At 38.2% G+C, this 14,992-nt stretch overlaps 1 protein-coding gene across 1 annotated transcript; it reads left to right on the top strand.

The window, feature by feature from the left end:
* The first annotated feature begins 214 nt into the window (after positions 1 to 214).
* LOC137708846 (basic leucine zipper 34) lies at positions 215 to 4,224 on the top strand. Its single transcript, XM_068448002.2, has 4 exons — positions 215 to 1,299; positions 1,421 to 1,511; positions 1,639 to 1,765; positions 3,262 to 4,224. The coding sequence occupies exons 1-4, from the start codon at positions 719 to 721 to the stop codon at positions 3,441 to 3,443; spliced, it is 981 nt and encodes a 326-aa protein (XP_068304103.2). The 5' UTR covers positions 215 to 718; the 3' UTR covers positions 3,444 to 4,224.
* Positions 4,225 to 14,992: the final 10,768 nt, after the last annotated feature.

Below are 14,992 nucleotides of genomic sequence, written 5' to 3'. Positions count from 1 at the left end.
ATAGGGAAGCACGAGGGAGAGGCTATTCTTCTATTATTATAAGGTGTCCTACTAAAGAGACGGTCACAAGGGCACGTGGTGGCTGATTCCGCTTGTTATTAAACTAGTACTGGCGACTTTCCAGTAAAACCGTTGATCCCCAACCTCCTCCCAGCTGGAGATAGCTGTCCGATCCCCTCCCCATGTGATCCCATTGGACATACACAACACGCATACATAGATATTTGATAGAGATCCAAAACAAAGAAAGAGAGAGATATTTATTGATTGGGATTTTACAGACTTTGGACATTATAAAAACAAAAAATCTAACCAGATGAGAGATTTAATACTGCAAACGGTGACACCGGATAATAATTATCTAATGGATAGAATACGTGACAATCATATGTATGTGCGTCTCACTCGGACAATATATTGATTTTAAGAGAATTTTTCGGGCTATAATCATGTGGATTTCTCTCGTCATAACATTATTGATTAGTTGATTCTTCAACCCTTCAACATTCCCTTCTTTCTGTATTTTCTGGGTATATATATAAGCCTTTGTTGGAGCTTGTAATTTGGATTGGTTTCTTTCAAGTCCTCTCTCTCTCTCTCCTCTCTCTCTCTCTCTCTCTCTCTATATATATATATATATATATCATTTCAACATTCCAAGGCAAGTTTGGTTGATACACAAAACAGTTAACATTATTTTGTGTGCAATATTAATATTATGGCACAATTACCTCCAAAAGTTCCAAGCATGACACCCAATTGGCCTGACTTTTCACACCAGAAGATGCCGCCTTCAATGGGCGGCTGTTTTGCGCCAAATGGAAATGCCACAGCCGCCACCACGTCCCAAAACCCTTGTTGGGTCGATGAATTCCTCGACTTCTCGTCTGTGCGACGGGGATCCCACCGGAGATCCGTCAGCGACTCCACCAACTTCCTCGAGGCACCAATGCAGGAAGAATGCCGCGTCTCCGCTGCACCTCCAGGCTCGCACTCGCACTCCCACGCTAACAACAATCACGAGTTTGATAGGTTTGACGACGAACAGTTCATGTCCATGTTCACCACCGATGAAATCTCCGCCGCTGCCGCAACAGTGGGACCCACGGGGTCGTCGTCGAACCCGTCCACGCCTTCCGATCATAACAGCATCAATGACGATGAGAAAGAAACGCAGGGGATTAATAAGCAGCAGCAGATCAATAAGCAGCTAAAGAATGAATTTGAAGAGGGGGAAAGCCAATGCGAACTACAAACCACATCCAATGGTAGGAAAATTGACCACAAAAGAGTCAAGAGGTAATCTTCATGCACAATGCATAATATATACATACATATATTTATATATATTGATGAGTTTAATTAATTTTGTTATTAATCAGTTGTTGATTACATAATTTTCTTGTGTATGTTGCATTAGAATTTTGGCGAACAGACAATCTGCACAAAGATCACGGGTGAGGAAGCTGCAATACGTATCAGAACTCGAACGAAGTGTTAACTCTCTACAAGTAGGTTAATTACTTGAATTAATTCTGGTTTTAAATTAATTAATTAATTAACTTCTTTAATTTGTCAAACAATATATATTGCTCCTTAATAATCCAAATCACCGAATATTTTCCTTTTCTCACGAAGGCTGAAGTTTCAGTGCTTTCACCAAGGGTTTCATTTCTTGACCATCAACGCTTGCTTCTAAATGTCGACAACAGTGCTCTCAAACAAAGAATTGCGGCATTGGCGCAGGATAATATCTTCAAAGACGGTACATACGTATATTATTGTCCTAATTTACCATGCATAATTAAATTATTCATTTTAACTTCACATAAATATTGAACAATTAGCAACATGAACCTTGTTCACATTAATTTTAATTTCGTTTTAAGTCCAAGATATAAGAAAATTCTACAGTGCACCATGGTTTCCGACCTGAAAACTAAATATTTCTTATAGAAATGTGAGTTGCGGATGTTTTGTTTTAAAACCTGGTGCTCGAGTACTATAGAAAAGTACAAATATATCGGCAATTAGGCATCAATTTTAAGTTTTCATTTTAGTTTACTGGTGTTCAAATATCAAATTTTATGAAAAATATGTATTTAATTCTAATTTTTCCTTAATTAAAAGAAGAACATGTTTGATTGGCCTTCAATCAGTTGAGTTTCTAGCTACCAACTTTTTTATATTGGTGTGAGATCTAATTAATTCCCTAGCCATGTTAGGAAACATGCAGCCCATAAAAGGTGTTTAAACTTGGTACTCATAGGAAATTATTGCTTTAGATCGTAGATAAAGACACTTATTTGATCCACCAAGAATGAATGCACATAAAAAAGGCAGCGCTGAAAAGGCCATCGCATGCATGCTAAGAGTAGGAAGAAAGTTAATGAGACAAAGAAATATCATGTGTCATCTCACTAATTGGTGCAATTGCGATAGATGTAGCTAGTACAATATAGGGCACCATGTTATAATTAAATTTCTCCCTTTTAAATTAGATTAATCATTATATAAAATTAGAAAGACGTACGAAATATTACAGAGATTATATTTTGTTAATTACTGTTCTAATAGAGATGATACCCCGATTGTCCATGTGGATACCGTTTTACTACGAGAACATTTTTTTACCTCATCTTTAATTCCGGTAGATGCTCACCGCACAGTTCTATGCATGCATGGTTGGCACCTGTTAAGCTAGTCAACCATAGTTAAACTTTGCAACTAAAATTTTCTGAAGATATGGAACGATGGAGGATCCAAGAGAGGGAAGAAAGAAGCATGGGTGAGAAGGGGTAAAAGCAACATAATATCTTAATTGCAAAAATTTTAACTACGGTTAATTAAGTTAATATGTGTAAGTCATAGAGATATGTGTTGAACATACACTTAAACTAAATAGGTAATAAAAATGCTCTCCTTTATATACTCAAAGATACAGTCCACAAAAACATGTGGTCGAATACATAGTATTGTACAAAACATAAAGTTCCATAATCTTTTATGGGTTGTTAGGTGAGTTCAATGGCTATGCATGCTTTTTTTTTTTGTGGGGTAGAAATTTAGGAGGGAAGAGAAGAGATTAGGGATAAAGTAATTTAATTGTCATAACATATGGGGCATGTGTACACGTGTACTTGTTGATTGATCAATGTGCACATTTTGATTTATATTGTGGGTTGTCACAAGTAGGATCACATGGTAATGAAATGGTTTTAACTTTGTCTTAATTTGGATTTGGGCAAACAAATATTGCAGCTCATCAAGAAGCATTAAAGAGGGAAATAGAGAGACTAAGGCAAGTATATCACCAACAAAACGTCCAGAAGATGGAGAGGGTCGCACAATCACCAACCTCACTTACACCCCCGTCGGACACCATATCAACTACTCCTCCTCCTGATCAAGGGGAACACCTTCTCAACGTGTCCTCATCCTGACCATCATCATTAATTGCCTATTCAAGAAGGATTTCCTAGAAAGAATTCACTGTTACTGTCATGTTATGGTTGAAAATAACCATGTTAGAAGAGTAGGAGTGTAACTTGCACGGAGCAAGTTTACTGCCACGTGACTTTTTTTTTTTAATAATATAATATCATGCATAACTTTCTTTGATATTTCATTATTGAACTGCGATGTTACGTTGCAGAAAGCCAGTGCCATCCAAGTGCTGGCTCCAATGCAAACAGTTTAAGACACATTCTCCATCAGCAGTCACTACTACTTGTACTAGCCACTAGCTAGCGAGGAGGAGAAGTCACATTCTTGGGTGACTTGATCTGCTGCTGCTGCTAACCTGTGGAACCACGTGATGTGTTTAGCTTTACAGAAAGGGACCACTCAGAAAATGAATGATTGGGTTTGCAGGGAAGAACATGTGCATTGTCCTTCTTACAAACATAAAAAAGAAGAATTAGGGTCGGATTTGCTTTAAAGCTGATTTGGGGTGTGGAGTGTGATGCGTTCATTCTTTTGATATTTATATAATTTTTTTTTTTCTCATTAATTTTTCTTTTCTTTTGGATTAATTAGTCGGAGAAGGCAAAGTATAGTGGGGATGTGTTGGGATGAGCAAAAGTAAGGGTTGTCAGGGAGGTGCTTTGATGACAGATTTATTGTACATTTTAGTGTATTTGCTTGTTTGTAACTCCTTCATTTGTTGCATTAATTCAACGAATTTTTTCGTTTTGAATAATACTTAGCATCCTTCCATTAGAATATACACACATCTTACTTCTTACGAACAACATATCTTCAACATACAAATTGTATAATCGAAACTGTTTAAGTTTTTAATCTTCATTTGAAGATCATTTTGACAAAAAAATCATTCGAATAAGAGATCATTTATGCATTTAATTGTATGAAACAACTCAACGATGTGAGTACTAAGTAACATATTAATGATGAATCATCTATTTATATGTGACATTTGATGATCAGAAAATAAAATAAAATATGCCTCTATGTTTATGTATGTATTTAAGCTTTGTTCAACGATCAAACAAGTGATCTCGTACGACATCCCTACTCTAACACTTTTCCTATCATAATAAATGTTATAAATAAAGTTCTTGAACAGGTCGTTGATTAGGCTTTGGAGAACACCTAGGGCGCGTTTACTAATTCGTAATCAGATTGAGAGGAATTAGATTGAAGAGGAATTGAAATGAGGTAGAATCAGAATCAAATTCCTAATGGAGCTATTTACTAAAACTGTCTAGAATCGGAGTATGAATGATGTTAAGTCCATATAAGTTGTTTACTAATTCACTTCAATCAGAATTAAAACTAAGTTAATTACTAAATTGCCCTTACATAAATAAATTATTTTCATACTAATTAATTAAATTAAATTCTTAATTAAATTTATATAATAAAATTCATCTATATCTTAATTAAATTAAATTTCTTAATCAGATTCTCTTCTCCACCCACCCCTGCCTTTCCAAACATGCCAATTACCAAATGGACCCGACTTTTCTGCCCTCCCAGTTCCCATACACTCTCATTCCCTCCTATTTGTGCGGTCACGGATAAGTCCCGTCAATATTTTATATCACTATTACTTTTTGTCTTATTATCTCTATAAAAAAAATCAATATAAAATGTTGACGTGGCTTAACCGTGACCGCACAAAATAGGAGGGGATGAGAGTGTATGAGAACTGGGAGAGCAGAGAAGTCGGGTCCTTACCAAATCCACCCCCTTACACATTCATAGCCCACCCTGCCTTTCCTTGCCTTTCCTTGCATTGCCCTTCATCCCCTGCCTTTCCTTGTCTAGTTGCACTGCGGTCTCGTTGCCGTCTCATACCCCAACTATCTTCTTTCATGGTCTGTACCCCACATACCCCAACTATCTTCAGCTTCCCCCTCTTATTTTTCCATCTACTTCTCTTCTCCCTCCATCTGTCTCCAACCACACAACCATTGGAATATACCCCATAACCACCATAGTAATGGATCCACCACCACTGCAGCTTCAATTCCAGGTGTTAGAGTGTAGTTCAATTGGCAGATGTGGCACCAAACGAGTTTCAAATCCGTTTTTCGCCAACGAAAACCCATTCCACCAACTCAGTCTTTGAAGCCCATCAATCTAAGGGGTAGTTTGGGTATAAAAATTGGATTCCTGGAAGAGCCTTCTCCTCGGAATCCAAATACCACCTCCATCTAGGGGATCCGATTCCGAGAGATTTAGGGATCCAATTCCTGATTTTAAGTGGACCCCATCTTGTTTTTCATTCTGGAAATGTTCGTAAACGACTTGAATGCTTGGAAAAGAATGCAACTCCATTTCTTGCCATTTCGTTCCAGTTTGGTAAACACGCCATTAGTTAATTCTGAAATTGAAGAACATGGTGTCCAGTCTCCTGGAGTATCCCACGTTAGTAATTCGGTGATCAGGTCGTCTCCTTCATCCGACTCCTCTTGTGGTGAATAATTGTTGGGTAATACTGGTGAAATAAACTTGCAATCTAATAGAGGCACGTCGGCTTTGCTAGATGATTATAGCATTTCTTCAGCTTTTGGGCATGTTGTTGCTTTAGCAAAGGATGTCGTTGGTATTGTTAATCATCTTGAGGGTTGTGATAAAGATGGTTTTACTCCTGTTGTATCTAAATCTCAATAAGTAAATAAAAAATAAAAGCATAGTGCTAAGATTTCCAGCGTTCTGACCCTGTTTGAAGAGAGTCCACAAAACACCGGCTCGTTTTAAATGAATATTGTTTAAATGAGGAGTAATGTTATTCATACCATATTTTTATATCACATTTCTATACCACCTTAGAAGGCATCTGATGTGGACAACCACATCATTTAAAAATTGTGCAAAACCCAAGGAAAGGAAGGAGAAAGTCTCCTCGTATACCACAATCATCATTTAATTAACTAGTGTTTCTTAATTATTAGTTTATTAAATAATGAACTAAATTTAAAAATCTGATTAATTCAAATGATGTGGCTATCCACATCAAATGCAATGTGGTACAAAAACATGACATGAATAACATTACTTTTTAATGAATATTAGACATTGGAAATGACGACTCACAAATTGAGCTTTTTAATATATTTCGTTTGCATCGTGCAGGTTTGCTTTGCTTTGCTTTGCGGAGCCGACGACCATATTTAATTCTATTCCGACTGCTTATTGAGTTTTAATATTATCTCCTTTTACTTTTAACTCCATAGGTTTCATGTGATAAGTCCAGTAGTATACTAGAATATAGGGTAAATTAGGGTAAATTAAGGGGGGGGGGGGGTCTTAGGTTTCATGTGATAAGTCCAGTAGTATACTAGAATATAAGGTAAATTACACTGTACCCCCTCAGGTTTGGGGTCTATTACAATCGCATACAACATCTTCAAAACATTTCACTTTCATACCTCAACTACTATTTTATTTCAATATAGTATATTCGTTACATTTTACATCCATTGATCCATTAAAAGATGACGTGGCTACCAAATGTGTGCCACGTGTCAATTTTTTTTTATTCATTTAAAATATTATAATAATTTACCCTTTAAAAAAAAAAAAAATCAAATTGAAACCCACATCTGCAAACAAACCCAAAAACCTTCCCCCTCCCTCCCACTCCCCCCCCCCAACCCACCTCCCTTTCCTCCCATCACCATTGTAGCCCCCAGACCACTCCTCCCTCTTCACCTTCCCGACCCACCTTCTCCCTCTTCCACTCTCTTCATCTCCCATTCCTTGGCCGAGACCCACCGCCGAAGTCGACGCCAAACTGGAACCCAAATCCTTATGTCCGAACCAATTATAGAGCCCTGCTTCCAACTTCTTCCCTTCCCTCAGCCCTTCCCCCCGCTGCCACTCAACCCCTCGCCTCCCTCTCATTCGCTATCTCTGACATCTCTCTCTCGTTATTTTGCATTTACTTGCTTTTTTTTTATTTTTTTTTATGATTCTTTATGGGTTGGTGGGTTTGTTTCATATTTGATGTGAAAGGTTATGTGACGGGGTTTGGGAGTCCCGATTGGGCCCAAACAAGCGGTGAAGAGGGTGGGTCTCTGGGGAAAGAGAAAGGAGGGTGGTCGGAGTGGGCCCCGTTGCGGCAAGTAGGTGGAGAAAAAGTGTGATGAGGAAAGGGTTGGACATGGTGGCAATGAAGAGCATCAGAGGGGTTTGGGCTCGGTGAAGGTGATGGGGGTTGGGAGAAGATGGGTTTTTGGGTTATTTGGGTGTGTTTGGTTTTTTTTTTTTTTTTAATTTAAATAGTGGAGGAAAGAGTGGAGGAGGGAGAGGTGGGTCGGGAAGGTGAAGAGCGAGGAGTGGTCTGGGGGCTGTAATGGTGATGGTGAAGGGCTATGGTGGTGATGGGATGAGAGGGAAGAGAGGGAGGTGGGTCGGGGGGGGGGGTGGTGGAAGGTTTCTGGGTTTGTTTGCAAGGGTAGAGGTTGCGCAGAGGTTTTTTTTTTTTTTTTTTTAAAGGGTAAATTATTATAATATTTTAAATGAATAAATATTTTTTTTTTGCCACATGGGCACAACTGTGGCCGACACGTCAGCTCTTAACGGATCAATAGATGAAAAATGTAACAGAGGTACTATATTGAAATAAAATAGTAGGTGAGGTATGAAAGTGAAATGTTTTGAAGATGTTGTATGCAATTGAAATAGATCTCAAACCTGAGGGGGTACATTGGAATTTACCCTAGAATATATGATTCTTACAATTTTATTCACTTGGACACTTTTCGGGCAACTTTTACTTGGTCTAACTAGGGCTGGTTCAGGTCGAGATCCCGAACCGAATCCCAAACCAACACATTTCGGGATGGGATTTTATATCCCAAAACCAAACCGAAAATATGCAGTTCCTAAAATTCGGGATACTCGAAACTGTTTCGAGATATCGGGTAACTTCGGGATTGGGCCTTAAAGCCCAAAGTGGTTGCAACCTATGCATTTTCACAATAAACCCGAAGGTATGAAAGCTCCAATTCTCAACCAGATGAATCTCCGTGCTCCCTTTCGTCGAGCCTGAAAAATAAACATAAACATAATCACACACTGCAATTTCACTGATTCATTCACATAAACATAATCAAACACATAAACATGATCAAACACTGATTGCAGGTCCTATTTCCACCATCCCCTACAATTGCAGGTCTTATTTCCACCATCCCCTATAATTCGTGCAATTTCATAAACATATAATTTGTGCATGACTCTTACAATTGCAGCCCACCCATCCCCTTACAATTCGTGCAGGTCCTATTTCCAGTTTTCCACCATCCCTTATAATTTTATTCTACAAATTCGAGCACACACCCACCCTAATCGTAATCTAAATGAACCCACAAATTCATGCACCCACCCTCCCAAAGGCATGTAGGTCCTGCACTGCACCCACCCTAATCTGAAACCCACAGTCCTCAAACCCTCACACATTTGACAAAATACTCAGAAATCAAGTTAATCAACATGAAATTTGACCCTAAACCCTAAAGAACAAAAACCCAGTGAAAATAAAAAACCCGTACCTGGATTTTGGGACTCGATTGGTGTTGGATGAGCATCGTTGAAGTGGATGGATGAGCGTCGTTGAAGTGGACGAAGGAGCGGCATGACTTGATGGAGGAGCGGCGGGAGCAGCGTTAGAACTAGTTTTTCGAGAGAGTTAGAGTGAGCAACAAAGAGAGAGTCTGAGGAAGTGAGAGCACTAAGAGGAATAAAAAGACCTAGCTCACAATGGACGGTTGGATTAGATCTTAACCAATCCAACGGTCAAAGTAATTTCTAATTATAAATTATAAATATATATATATATATATATATATATAATATTCGGTTCGATTCGAGATTACCGAACACTTTCAAAGATGTGGCCGAATCCCAAACCGAAACTTTCGGGATCAGTTCAGTTTCGGGAAGTTCGGTTCGGGCATTTTTCGGTCAAATTTCGGGACGGTTCGGGATTTTCGGGAAAAAATTCCACCCCTGGGTCTAACGGTTGGAGATTTCGTAGTCGCACAGAGAAAAGGCTTTATCGTTTTTATATGACATGGGTTGGTTTGGTTCTTGGACTTGGCCGCATTAATGTATTGCCAAAGGTAGTCTGTAATCATAATCCTCTTACTTTTCTGCTTCAAGAGCAATGACTAGTGGTGTTTTCAATCTATTGAGGTTCAACTTTGTTCTTTTTCGAAAATCGTAATTTAGTGTTGATTGATTGTCTATGGTTGATCTATGTTTATCATGCTGCAAAAGTTGAAAACTTTAAAAGCTTGTATGTGCCATTGGAAATATCTTTCTTTGATTCAGCAGAGAATTTCAACGAGGGAATCAATGATGATCTTTTTTATGTGGAGGTTGTCGCCAAGGTTACTGTTTTGAACTCCCTTAAAATGCAGGAGACGTTTTGAAAAGATAGAACTCGTGTTAAGTGGTTGACTGAAGGGGTTGAGCTTTTTCTTTTTTTCCATGCCTATGCATGCATCAAATCTTGGAGCTCTCGTATGAGTTGTGTAAATGATGGTAATAGTCTTCTTACTGATCTTCATCCCATTGAGAATCATGTAACTTCTATAAGACTTTATTAGCTCTTCTTTAATCATTTCGATATAGATGAGGTTTGTGAGGTCATTCGCCCTGTGGTTACTAATGATGAAAATGCTCTTTTGTTTGCATTGCTTGCTAATGAGAAAATTAAGAAGACAGGATTTTTGTAAGTGTTTCTAGTACGCCCGAGCCATATGGATTTCTAGGTTTATTCTATCATCATTATTAAAATTTTGTTCGCTATGATGTTATTTAATATGTGAAGCAGTTCTTACCGTATAATTGGCTTTATCCCAATACTAATAGCATTTTTCTTGGCATTGGTTCCAAAGGTAGAGAGGGATACTTCAATTACTCGATATAAACCTATTGCTTTGGTGAATTTTCTGTTCAAGGTTATTCGTAAAATTTTGGCAGTTGGTCTTTCTTCTATTGTTACAGGCTTACAGCCATTGTTTCTCCTCAACAAGCTGCTTTTATTCCTAGGCGACGTATAACATATTGTATTGGCCTTTTTCTAAGTACTTTGGATATAAAAAATCTCGTGGTGGCAACATGGGAGTTACAGTTGATATAGCTAACACTTTGGATACATTAAAATGGCCTTTTCTTTTGCAGATGCTTACTAATTTTAGTTTTTCTCCACTTGTTTTTATGGATTGGGTGTCTACTATCTTGAGATATGCTAAACTGTCCATCTTAATCACTGGTTCTTCCCGTGCCCTTTTCTTTTGTGCTGGTGGGGGGGGGGGGGGGGGGGGGGGGTGCGGCAAGGGACCCTCTATCTCCATTGCTTTTCTGGTTAGCTGAAGAGACTTTATTGAGGGGTTTGAGTCAACTTCAGCTATATGGGCTCATTATGTTGATTCCTGCTCCAAGAGGTTGTATCTCTCATTCTCATGTCCTGTATGTAGACGATCTATTCATTTTTCATGCAGAAGTGATAGTGTCACTTTGCGTAGTCTGCAAGGTTTCTTAGATAGCTATAGTAGGGTCTCTGGTCAGTTCATCAATAAGAAAAAAGTACTTATAATTTTATCTCTACTTCAAGGAATCGTAAAGTTGTGGTTGAGCGTTACTTGAGCTTCAAAGAAGGTAAAATGTCTTTTTGTTAATTTAGGAGTTCCGACTTTGTGTGGCAAGTCTAGGAGACGTCGTCTTCAAGCTTAGGCAAATAAAGCTAAATCCAAGTTAACATGATGGAAGGGAAAGCATTCATCAATGGCGGGAGAGTTCAGATAGTTCAATCCATTTTTTTCAGAGTATGCCTTTGCTTAGCTTTTCTATTTATATGCGGCCTTCTCCATTGTTGAAGTCTCTTTTGCGATGCGCTCGTAACTTTATTACCTCAAAGAAGCTTGTTACAATTTCTTGATCTCAGGTTTGTGCACCAAAAATGATGGTGGTTTGGGATTACTGATCTTTCCTATCTTTAAATGCTACGCCTCAGTTAAAGCTTGAGTGTGTTGTTATCACTTCTGATTCTCCATGGAGTGTTTATTTTAGTTAGCGATTTCCACTTCTTGATCGTTTTCACTCTTTTGGTTACAAGCAATCCTCTATATGGCCTAGTATAAAATTCATTCTCCATATCTTATTTCAGAATTATCATTAAATGATTGGGAAAGCCGGAAAGGTACTAGTAGTTCTTTTTGGGTTCATAAGTGGTTGTGAAGGCTGTTGGTGATACTAAGCTTGCTCCTTCTATTTTTCACACTAAGTTCACGGTACTAAACCAAGCTTAATCCAGTTCTTAATTGGACGAAGATGCTCAACACCATCTGTTTGTACACCATGAAATATGTATATATTATAGGTAATTTTATCGTTCATCTTTGTCATATGTATTTTTCTCTCTTTTTAGAACTCTAATATCAGTAAGCTTGTATACGACTTAACAATTTCCCTATTAATTATGTTATTCTAGAATAAAGTTTGTTATGTGTAGCCATTTAATACAACATTCTAATAATTTTTCTCTTCGCTTCTAAATGAGAGGTTTTAGATTCGAATCTAAAAAATGGTCAGGTCATAATCAATTTATTCTCCCCACCTCTTAGTATAAATTTATTGTTTTATATAAAAAAAAAAGTTTGTTAAGTGTAGTGGTAGGATTAAATTATTAATTACCTTTTTTTTATTTTTTTTTTTAAAAACCCAAAAACTATGGTTGATTGTCAGTCATAATATTATTATTTGTTTTGTTTTTTGATACGTACAACGACCTATTTACATAGGGAATGAAGAAATAAATTGGTTGTGAACTCGTCAGTATCAATATTTGAATTTAAGACTTTACATTTACAAATAAAAAATGACACTCCCCAACCCAGAAAGTCCACTTGAACCCTGAATTGAGTTGTGCTGGCTGACACCTGGAAGGTGACGAAACCATAAAATGTGATAGTGTATAAAAAGTGAATAAATTTGAATCTAAAAGTGTCTAAATACCAGAGTGCGCTATGAGTGGGAGCGAACCCATTTCACACGTGATGTCAGAGCATACGTAAGGTACAGTAGTGTGAGTAAGAATCATACCCTTAAAAGTAGCCACCAATACTAAGATTAGCTATATATCCTCGTCGATACGAACTCAGCAGTTAAAACTTGAAGGGGTACAAAACAGAAAGTGTGGGTAAGCAGTAAAACCAAGTTTCCCAAAACTATTACCTTTCTAATAGTAATAACCCCTCACTGTAATTCCCTTATCGTTTTCTATAGGACAATACAACATATACATATATCCAAACCATATTCAGAAATGACCAAAACCATGGTTTGCCATCAACTCCACCATACATTAATAAGTAGGCCAAATGAACTTAATCAATACAAAGTGATATATCAGTCAGAGTCATCTAAAATGACATGTACAACTTATCCATATCTCATCAATCATGGCTAGCATATAAGTCGGAGTCACCTATAGTGACCTGTACGACTTATCCATATCTCATCAATCATGACTAGTATATAAGCCGGAGTCACCTATAGTGACTTGTACGACTTATCCATATCTCATCAATTATGACTAGCATATAAGTCGGAGTCACCTATAGTGACCTGTACGACTTATCCATATCTCATCAATCATGGCTAGCCAATACCTCAATAAGTATACCTGCACACGAGTCGGAACCACCTAAAGTGGTCTGTATGACAGGATTGAGTGTAAATAAATACGCTCAAGTGTTACGATCACGTGAAGACTGTGCGAATAATCACGGGTCACCTACGAGTCGGAACCACCTAAAGTGGTATGTACGACAGGATTGTGCACCTACCTTGGATCCAAGGTGAGCGTAAGGTGCGGGAGGTGAACATCACGTGAAGGACTGTGCCCTGGCCACGGGTGGGAGCACTAACATCGGGGTGCAGGTTTATGAGCTCTCAATGCATCTCAATATAACATGTGCAACTCATGGCAACCAGTACGACAATATCTAAGTTGCCTAACACATAACTGTAGTCATGCTATAAGGCAATCGATTCAACTAATACCATAAACTCATCTGAACTTACCTGGGTATCCTGAGTTCATCCTTGCAAGTAATATACATATGGATATACCATGATACAATCTAATACTCAACCATGTCGTAGCATTTTCAATTATAAACAATACGGTGTGAAGTGTACAATCAATAACGCCCTACTCCCGAACTACTTATTTTCAGGGATAATTATCCATGACAACCCAATTAACACTAATTTAACTAACTAATTCACAAAACTAAAACTTGCCTTTACCAATTTCCTTCGCATTACTCAATTTCTCAAGCAAGGCTTTTGTCTCAAATATTTTATGGCTGCATCTAACGTCTCGTTAGACTGCCTACGTACCCTAAACAGGAATCAAATCATTCGTAGTTCATATAGGTACTTCAAGCATTCACAATAATTATATGAAGGTAATATACCTAATTAATTTAAAAGTGTCGATATAACTCTCAATAATATGTACGATAAAAAGGAAAAGATCCACTCACCTGGAGTCCACGCTATGATTCTCTAGCGCACGCATCGAGGCGTCCTGAATGATTGGTCCCTGTGACCAATTATCAAATCACATCTCAGAACTCTTATCCGTAGAATACGTAATTCACATGAAACACAACCTCAACGACATTCTAAAATAGTTTGAGACCCATTGACCACAAGTCAACAGTCGGTCAAAGATCGACGGTAGGGTTTACAACCCTGTATAACTTGACCCGGAAGATCCGCATATCAGATCTCCAATCCGCAACTCCCAACGATACACAATATGTTTCTAGAATAACATATTAAAATTTCATTACGATCCAACGGTCAGATCTCCGCCAATTGCCTAAAACAAGTGGCCGTGAACATTTATTTTACTAACTTACAAATCCAATTTAAGAAGATCCGTAAGTCGGATTCCCGATCCATAAATTCCTATGATCTTTAAATATTACCTATTATAATGTATCCAATTTTGGTGACGATCCAACGGTCGGATCGTCGATTCACATTTTTATCAAGTAACGTATCGTAACGAATTTAGGTTCCAATGATCAACCTACGTCATTCAAATGACAAAACTGAATTCAAAACATTCGACATAGCCTAAAAATAGCATTGGCGGGCCACTGGTCACGCGCCGCCGCACGCGCCGCCACGGGTGGTGGTCGGCCGCCCCGACGGAAAATCCAACTATTTCCAAAAATTCTCAAACTTCACAGAAATGAAAATCTCAGTGAGTGGAGCAACTTTATATCTGCCACGAACTCCAAAAGTGGACGGAAGATAGTCAATTTTGCCCACAAAGCCAGCGGGTGCCTAAAACTTCCTAACGTCGATTCGTCGTCTACGATGGTCCAACGGGGTCAAGGTTGGTTGTGTTTTGCTCCTGGGATGATGGGCTACAAAGTCCAAGTGGTGGCATCAGCCATCGCTTTGCCGATTTGCCAGAAAATCAAAAAGG

The sequence above is a fragment of the Pyrus communis genome, chromosome 17 (genome assembly GCF_041283825.1).
Source record: "Pyrus communis isolate YQ-2024b chromosome 17, ASM4128382v1, whole genome shotgun sequence".
Lineage (NCBI taxonomy): Eukaryota > Viridiplantae > Streptophyta > Magnoliopsida > Rosales > Rosaceae > Pyrus > Pyrus communis.
This window is presented reverse-complemented; position numbering and strand designations above follow the sequence as displayed.

Bases quoted from the DNA above. Each gene is read 5' to 3' on its own strand.
- LOC137708846 (XM_068448002.2), top strand. From the start codon at position 719: ATGGCACAATTACCTCCAAAAGTTCCAAGCATGACACCCAATTGGCCT. The intron at 1,300-1,420 runs GTAATCTTCATG...ATGTTGCATTAG, and splicing joins GACCACAAAAGAGTCAAGAG to AATTTTGGCGAACAGACAAT. The intron at 1,512-1,638 runs GTAGGTTAATTA...TTTCTCACGAAG, and splicing joins GAAGTGTTAACTCTCTACAA to GCTGAAGTTTCAGTGCTTTC.